A 9,335-nucleotide genomic window follows, 5' to 3' on the forward strand; every position below is an offset into this window, starting at 1 on the left:
ATTACATCATGGCGAGTCTCCAGCTCATTTAAAGATTTCTTTTAAAGATTAGCTTTATTTGGCAAATATACCTCGAAACATCCAGTAAGGTGCGTTACTTGCAGTCTGAGGATGTGCTGGAGACAGCCCCCAAAGTGTCTGGTGCCAACATAGCATGCCCACAATTTACTAACCTGTACATCTTTGAACTGTGGGAGGGAATCGGAGCACCCAGAGGAAACCCACGTGGTCACAGGGAAAACATCAAACTCCTTGCAGATAGCGGCAGGAATTGAACTCCAATCTACCAATCGCTGGTGCTGCTATAATATTATGCTGACTACACTACCACAATCATCCTCTGTCCCCTCACACAACCAACCTCACTTTAATAGTTCTGACTGGTCTCCATCTTACTTCTGGATTGAGGGTGGAGTGGAGGGTGGGAGAGATTTGCCAACTCCCACAGTGTGAGGAACATCCTTTTCCATATTTCAGGGTTCATTGGACACTGGGCAGGGCTGTATGAAGAAGGCTGGAAGCGCAATCGCAATCGCGGGATAGCATGGTTATAAGGTATTGAATGATCTTGGTAAGAGCACTCTTCAAACTTCCACCCATCTTCTGAATTTAACTCCTTGGGCTCCAAGTCACTCTGCCTTTCATCATTGCCCTGACATTCCCATTCTCACTGACTCCTGACCATTCCTAGTGTACCCTTACTCTCGTCTTCATTGCTTCCAGTATCCATGCTTCCCAGAACCACCGGGCCTTGCCATCGGTGGGGGAATGGGCAAAGGCAGGGCCTACACCGACTGTCCAGGGCCCACATCAAACCTGAGTCACCGAGCCCTTCCTTCAGTCAGGAGACAGGAGCTTTACTCTTACTGTGGACAAACTGATGCTGTCAATGGACTGCTGAGGGATACGCAACCCTGCTGCCTAACCTGCTGATCTGCGAGCACCCAAGCTGTTAGGAGAGCTCCTCATCAGTCTGTCCCAGGCCACTCCCTATCCAGGTATCAGGCTATCCGGTGATCTCCAAAGTGAGTCCGGCAGCCCAAGGTGTGGGTCAGTAGCACGAATATATAGCAGTACATTCATTAGTGATCAGAGATATAAGCAGGAGGTCGATGGACTTGGTTAAAGGGATATAAATCATAGGAGGAAACAGCACAGTAAAGCAGCAGTTAAACCATCACTTTATAGCACAAACTATATGCTCAGGGTTCAGTTCCCGTCTCTTTCTGTAAAAAATCTGTACATTATCACCAGTGGGTTTCCTCTAGAGGCTCTGATTTCCTCCCATTTCCCAAAGATGTACCAGTTAGGATTAAGTAAGCTGTGAGTGCCACTTGCAGACTGCCCCAGCACATCCTCATTGATTTGATTTGATGCAAATGACCATTTCACTCTACATTTTGATGTACATGACAAATAAAATTAGTCTTTCTCTAGTTTAGCACTGGAGAGAGGTGCTACCACCATCCTGAAAGAGAACAGTGAGGAATCCGAAACTATTAGATTAACTTGGGAGAATGCTTCTGTCAGAAGTTAAAACTTTAATGGGCCTGAAACACAAGGCAAAACAAAAAATCCTTTGCAGGAAAACCATTTAAATTGGGCGTAGGTGGAGAAGCAAGGGAGGAAGATTCTAAATTATTCCTCAAGGTTGTCTGTTTCCATAGTGACGGAGATAGTGCTTTTGGACTCCCAATGAGCCTCTACTCAGCTGCCAAGCTACAAAAAAGTGCTGGCAGACAGTGAGGGTGGGATCTAGGAATGCCCTGTTTGAAGTGTCTCATGATACGCAGCCCAAGAGTGAGGCCCAGAGTGTAGGATGTGGGGCCACAGAGTAGGCCCTTGTGCAAAGCCTTCAGCCCATAACCTCAGGGTGCATACATTAAGACCAAAATCAGACAGCACCGGGATCAAACTCTCAGGTCAAGGCCACATAAAAGCTCACGCGACATGGTCTACATGAAGTACCTATGACCAGCGCCGCATCAAGTCAGTTTGCAAGAATACAAAGAAGTTGTTTATGGCTACAGACCTACAGTAAGCTTGTTCTTTACACTGAGGGACAAACCTTTACAACTGATAACAACCAGGGTGAACAAGAAATAGGGTTGCACCTTTAGACCTATGGGGAAAGGCTGGGATACTTCTCACTGACTTCAGCTGAGAGGAGTTTTGGAAACATCTTGGGACCAGTTTTGTTATCTGGAGTAAATCTAGTTTCACCCAGTACAAAACCTTGGGTACTGAGTGACTCTCGCTCCCATGATGTAAGGAGGAAGGGGAGAATGTGTGGGAATAGAGGGGACAGAAAGGCAATTGGCAGAAGATTGTTTTTGTCATGTGTGCTGACATACAGTGAAAAGGGTTTATTTTCCATGCAATCCATAGATAATTCCATACACAAATACACTGAGGTAGTACAAGGGAAAACAATAGCAATGCAGTGCTATGAAACAGAGAAAGGCACACGAATAAAGGTGCAAGAGCCACGATGCGAGAGATTGAGAGATCAGGAGAACACCTTAATTGTAAGAGTGCCATTCAAAAATCTTACAACCAGAGGTAGCAGCCTCTTGAGCATGAGGTTAGGGAGAGTTACGGAAGGAGACAAGTATCGTCAGTATGATGGTCACACACACTGAGCAGTAGGAGTTAACAGGGTGAGGATGTTGTACCTCACCTGCCTGGGGAATTCAGTGCCTCCTCCCAATGGCCAGAGTCCACAGTTTTGTCACTATGAATTGAACCTTTCAGATGAGCTTTTACACTTCGGTCATTCAGAGTTTCAGGGGAGTGGGTGGGGGTGGGCAAATTAGGTAGGGAGAGGGTCACAGGCTAGTCCACAGCTTCTCATCAACTGCAGGCTGGGTTAGAGAGAGACAGACCACAAAAAGTGGGCTGATTAGTGTGGATGCCTAATGATCTGGGAAGCCATGTTTACTGAACAGGAACCTATCAACTGACAAGACAGGGTAATGTCAAACATCAGGCTCGCTCCACACTGAGTAGGATCAGAAACTTCAAACAACACTCTCCTTCCGCTAACCTGATATTTACTAATCCAAAAAGCTCCCCGATTTTCCAGCGACACACCCTTCCCTTTCCCCTCCTCCCTTTCCCGTTAACATACAACACAGCACAGGCCCTTTGGCCCACAATGCTGTTCTAACACTTTAACCTACACCAAGATCAATCTAACCCTTCCCTCCCACACAGCCCTCCATTTTTTGTCATCTATGTGCCCAAGTCTCTTAAATGCCCCTAATGTTTCTGCCTCTACCACCACCCCGAGAGCACGTTCCACACAACCACCACTCTCTGTGTAAAAAAAAACACTACCTCTGACATACTCCCCCACCCCCATACTTTCCTCCAATCACCTTAAAATTATGCGCCCAGACATTGGCCATTTCTGCCTTGGGAAAAAGTCTCCGGCTGTTCGCTCTGTCTGTGCCTCTTATCATCTTGTACACCTCTCTCAAGTCACCTCTCATTCTCCTTCGCTCCAGAGAGAAAAGCCATAGCTTGCTCAACTTTTCCTCACAAACTGTGGTCTATAATCCAGGCAGCATTCTGGTAAATCTCCGCTGCACCCTCTCTAAAGCTTCCACATACTTCCTATAATGAGGCACCCAGAACTTCTAACTATCCCCCTCAACTCCCTTTTGTTTTCCACTCAACGGAGCCAACCCCTTTCCCATTCACCCCCACACACAGAATTCCCAACAGAAAGTTAATAATAATTAGGGGTGATGCTAGACCACACACTATAAAAATAGAATTTCCATCAAGATATTTTTTGCTGCAGTTTCTCAGCAGTTCTTGGTTTCACTGGGTTTCTCTACGACCTAATTGCTGCTGTGGGCTGGTTACTCAGATCCCACACCCCAAACAGAACTCACCCTGTTATTTCCTCAGACTGAGCCAGCTTGCTCTGCACACAAGATTGTTAATATTTCCTTACACGGTTCAGAGTCCTACAGCAGCTGTGAGGTCCTGAGGTGGTGAACAACAATGGGGCTGTAAGGTCCCTCTCTCACACTGAGCTCCATTTGGTACAGAGCATACTGTTCATTATCACTCTCACTAGGAACAGACACATGGGAGATTGATCTTAGTGTGTGAGACAGCTCATCACTGCAGAGCCTCCTGACAGATCCATCCTCACGGGCTCACCTCCCTCAGGAACGACCTACTTCGTCACAGACCCTCTCACACTGTGACACCCCACCCCTTGTCACAGGCTCACCACCCTCAGGAACTACCCACCTCTCACACTTAACACCAACCCCCTCCCACCCCCCACTGGCATAGCCCCTTCTCACACAGTCTAGTGTCTCACAAAAAAAAACCGACAGTGTGTGACAACAGACGGGGTCTCACTTGCCCCAGCCCTTACACATCGTTACAACACTTATGATGAACGAGGTGGGACAATGTACCTTGAACTTCCACAGGCATTTAAGATTGTCACAAAAGCAAGGCTTGGTCAGCAGAAAACAGATGTGACTCAGGGACGGGAGAACTGGAGTGGGCTGTGAGCACACGGAATCTGCACTGGACCATTCCTGACGCACTACAGAGTTTACAGTCCCGGTATGGAGCAACTGAACTGATGGACAAGAAAGACGAAGAGTCTATACAAGGAGTCTGACTGGATGCCTCACCATCAGCCATCTGGTGTGAGCAGCGACCTGAAACTCAAGCAGACGAGCCACGTGATCACACTGTTACAGAGGCGGAGTATCCACGTAACTCACCTGCTGCTACCCAGCACAAGGAACCACCTGATGGAAATCATTTTCTCTATCCAGATAAGTACAAGGCCAACAGACTGACCCCATCTAGGACATAGCAGCTCACAGCTTCACTCACCCTGAACACTCATAAGACCATGAGACATAGGAGCAGAGTTAGGCCACTCAGCCCATCGATTCTGCTCCACCATTCTACCATGCCTGAATTATCCAACTCAACCCTATTATTCAGTCTTCCCGCCATAACCTTGACATCCTTACTATTCAACACCTCAGACACGAGGGGGCAGAATGCTGGGTGGTGACAAGAAGGGGCGGCGTGATGGCAGGGCGTCATGGGGGGAGAGGTGGTGGGAGGGTAGGGTGCCAGGGGGCGGAGAGAGGCAGTGGGAGGACAGGGCGTCGGGGGGGGGGGGGGGGAGAGGCTGCGGGGGGGCAGGCGCGGAGGGAAGAGGCTGCGGGAGGGCAGGGGCTCGGGGGCAGACGCTGTGGGAGGGCAGGGGCTCAGGGGGCAGAGGCTGCGGGAGGGCAGGGGCTCAGGGGGAGAGGTGCGAACTGCTGGGTTTGTGGAGAGTCTGCAGGGCTTCATTTTAAGTTAAGACAGTTCTCATTTACACAATGAGGACTGGATAACCACTTTGTGTCTGGATGGCCAGGGTACAGAGCACAATTAGGAAAGATTTGTATATGGTTGTCAGAAGCAGTAGGAAAGTGTTGTGGAAGGCACTGGACTTCTCACTACACAACCTCCACACAGAAATCTGCATTGAGACATAAAATTCAGTGAACAAAGCAACAATTTATACGGCCCTGTACCAACCTGGCACAACCCCACAAACGCAAGTGGGCAACTGGCATTGGACAGACAAACTCCATACGTACTGACACACATGCACACACTCCCACCAATAAAACAACGAGCAATATTCAATCCAGTCACACAGTTACAAGGCTGAACAAATTTAAAATCAGTGACTGCAACTCCCTCAAAGGGAGAAAGAGAGATGGGGGGAGAGATGGTGAGGTGGCAGAGTGTTGGGGTGGAGAGACAGCAGGGGGAGAGAAATGTTGAAGGAGCAGGGCAGGGTGCCGGGCACCAGGGGAAGGAGAGATGGTAGGTGGGGGCAGGGCACTGGTGGGGGGGGAAGAGACGGGGGGATGGGGAGAGACGGCAAAGGGGTGAAAGCCACCGCGGGGGCACAAGGACAATGAAGAAGCAGGGTGCCGGGGGTTGGGGAGGAGGGAGATATGATAGGTGGGGTGGGCAGGGGGATGGTGGGAGGAGACATGAAGAGGCAGTGGGGGGCCAGGGCACTGGGGGAAGTGGCTGGGGATAGTTGGGGAAATAGTTTGAAGGGGACATAAGTGGTGCATCACATGGAGAAGGGGTTGGGAAAGTATGTACATTCCAGAATATGAGATAAGAGTGAGGTGTGGGGAATGGGGATAGGAGTTAACAGAACAGCCAGTCAAAAAGCGTAAAACAAACACAGGGGAGAAATTGGTTGTAAAAGTGAGAAGCAAAGGGGGGATTCAGGGAAAGGACAAAGTTCTGTGGTGTAAACAGAGACAGTAGGAACAAATCTGGTAACTGGGAAGTTGGAGGAAATGACAGAGGGTAATTGAAGAGGGTAGGTGGGAGATAGTGGGATAACAGATGACAGGGGAGTACCAAGTGGTTGACTGGGAAGTGGAAAAGATAGATGGAGAGTGGGGGGGGGGGAATTGAAACAGTTAAATGAAAGAGGAGGCAACGGGGGTAATAGAGGAATGAGAGGCTAACAGGGATTTAAATGGGAGATGGCGGTGATGGGGGGAGGGTAACGGGGATGGGTTCACGGGGGTGGGGCTGGGGTTGAGGGTAACGGGGAGATAAGGGAGGCGAGAAGGTGAGGGTGACCAGGAGGAGGATCGCGGGGCCCAGCAGCGAGGGGATTCTGGGCACCTTACCGGCACCGAGTGTCGCTGCCGCTTCGCCTTCCTGACGTTGCTGATAAAGCGGCGCCCCATCTTCTTCGCGTACCAGACGGACACGAACATCGCTGCCCGCCCTGATGAGCGACCCCCGCGCTCGTTACCGCTTTCACTGTTCAGCCCGGCTGCCCATTGCTGGCGCCGGGGCTGAGTCGGAGAGCTGCGGTTTTACCGCCGATGCCTGGCCAGCGGATGATGAGCGAGATCCTCTCTGCCCCCCACCAACGACCTGCATCGCACACTCGCACTTTACAGGAACCCTGCCCCTCCCTCTGTGCCAGGAGACTGCCAGCCCCCCTTAACCTCTCCCCTGCCAGTGCACAGTAACCCCGTCCCTTAACCCCTCCGCCTCTATCTCCTCCACTAACTCCCGTTAACGCCTTTAACAAGGATGCGGCCAGAAATCCAGATTGAAAGAAAGAGGGTTAGGCAGGCAGGCTTGGATTTTATTCCTCAGTGTGTAGGGGACTGAGGGGTGATTTTACAGAGGTCTTTAACATCACCAGCGGCGTAGACAGAGTGAATGCAAGTTGAAGGATTCGTTTAGCCGGGTATTTGATTATTAATATGATTAGTTCCACACACAACAATGTGGGCGGAAGGACTGTTCCTGTGCGGTACTAGTCTATGTTCTCCTTTCCCAAGTGTTCGGGAATAAAACTGGAAGGCAAGAGAGGGAAAATTTAAAAGGGGCAAAGCTTTCCACACAGAGGGCAGTGGGTAAATGGGATGGGCTACAGGAGACAGGTACAACAACATTTTAAAACCTTTTTCCATCCCCTTTGCCACTTACCCTCTGACACTTTTCTTTCCTTCACTTGCCCATCACCCCCCTTTGCTGCCCCCTCCTTCCCTTCGTCTCATGATCCATTCTGCTCTCCGATCAGATTTCTTCCACTTCAACACTCTGCCTTTTCTATCTATCACCTCTCAGCTTCACATTTCATCCACTCCCCTACCCACCCTCTCACCATCCCTTCACCTCGTCTCACCTATCACCTCCCAGTGTCTCAATTCATCCCCTCCCCTACTCACCCTCCCACCATCCCCTTCACCTGGTCTCATCTATCACCTCCCAGTGTCTCACTTCATCCCCTCCCCTATCCACCCACCATCCCTTCACCTGGTCCCACCTATCACCTCCCAGTGTCTCACTTCATCCCCTCCCCTACTCACCCTCCCACCATCCCCTTCACCTGGTCTCACCTATCACCTCCCAGTGTGTCACTTAATCCCCTCCTCGACACACCCAGCATCACCTTTACCTTGTCTCACCTATCACCTCCAAATGTCTCACTTCATCCACTCCCCTACCCAACCACCCACCCACCACCCCTTTCACCTGCTCTCAGCTATCACCTCCCAGTGTGTCACATCATCCCCTCCCCGACCCACCCAGCATCACCGTCACCTGGTCTCACCTATCACCTTCCAGTATCTCACTTCATCCCCTCCCCAACCAAACCACCATTCCTTCACCTGGTCTCACCTATCACATTGTAGTGTCTCACTTCATCCCCTCCCCAACCCACCCTCTCACCATCCCCTTCACCTGGTCTCACCTATCACCTCCCAGTTTCTCACTTCATCCCCTCCCCGAACACCCAGCATCACCTTCACCTGGTCTCACCTTTCACCTCCCAGTGTCTCACTTCATCCACTCCCCTACCCACCCACCCATCACCCCCTTCACTTGGTCTCACCTATCACCTCCCAGTGTGTCACTTCATCCCCTCCCCGACCCACGCAGCATCACCTTCACCTGGTCTCACCTATCACCTCCCAGAGCCTCACTTCATCCCCCTCCCCAACCCAACCACCATCCATTCACCTGGTCTCACCTATCAACTCATAGTGTCTCACTTAATCCCCTCCCCTACCCACCCTCTCACCATCCCCTTCACCTGCTCTCACCTATCACCTCCCAGTTTCTCACTTCATCCTCTCCCCGACCCACCCAGCATCACCTTCACCTGGTCTCACCTATCACCTCCAAATGTCTCACTTCATCCCCTCCCCGACCCACCCAACATCACCTTCACCTGGTCTCAGCTATCACCTCTCAGCTTCTCACTTCATCCCCTTCCCTACCCACCCTCTCACCATCCACTTCACCTTGTCTCACCTATCACCTCCCAGTGTCGCACTTCATAACCTCCCCGACCCACCCACCATCCCCTTCACCTGGTCTCACATATCACCTCCGAGTGTCTCACTTCATCCCTCCCCTACCCACCCAGCATCACCTTCACCTTCTCTCACCTATCACCTCTCAGCTTCTCACTTCATCCACTCCCCTACTCATCCTGCCTCAATTAACTGGTCTCACCTATCACCTCCCAGTGTCTCACTATATCCCCTCCCCTACTCACTCTCCCACGATCCCCTTCACCTGGTCTCACCTATCACCTCCCCGACTCACGCACCCACCCACCATCCCCTTCACCTGGTCTAACCTATCACCTCCCAGTGTCTCACTTCATCTCCACCCCTCCTCCCCCTCTCACCATCCTCTTCACCTGGTCTCAACTATCAGCTCCCAGTGTCGCACTTCATAACCTCCCCGACCCACCCACCATCCCCTTCACCTGGTCTCACATATCA

At 51.0% G+C, this 9,335-nt stretch overlaps 1 protein-coding gene across 1 annotated transcript in view; it reads right to left on the reverse strand.

Moving 5' to 3' along the window:
* LOC140197923 (disks large homolog 4-like) overlaps positions 1-6,797 on the reverse strand; it is a 99,938-nt gene extending 93,141 nt beyond the window's left edge. Inside the window, exon 1 of the mRNA XM_072258533.1 lies at positions 6,708-6,797. Coding sequence (XP_072114634.1) covers positions 6,708-6,797 — 90 coding nt within the window. The remainder of the gene's footprint in view (positions 1-6,707) is intronic.
* Between the last annotated feature and the right edge of the window lie 2,538 nt (positions 6,798-9,335).

The sequence above is a fragment of the Mobula birostris genome, chromosome 5, assembly GCF_030028105.1.
Source record: "Mobula birostris isolate sMobBir1 chromosome 5, sMobBir1.hap1, whole genome shotgun sequence".
NCBI lineage: Eukaryota > Metazoa > Chordata > Chondrichthyes > Myliobatiformes > Myliobatidae > Mobula > Mobula birostris.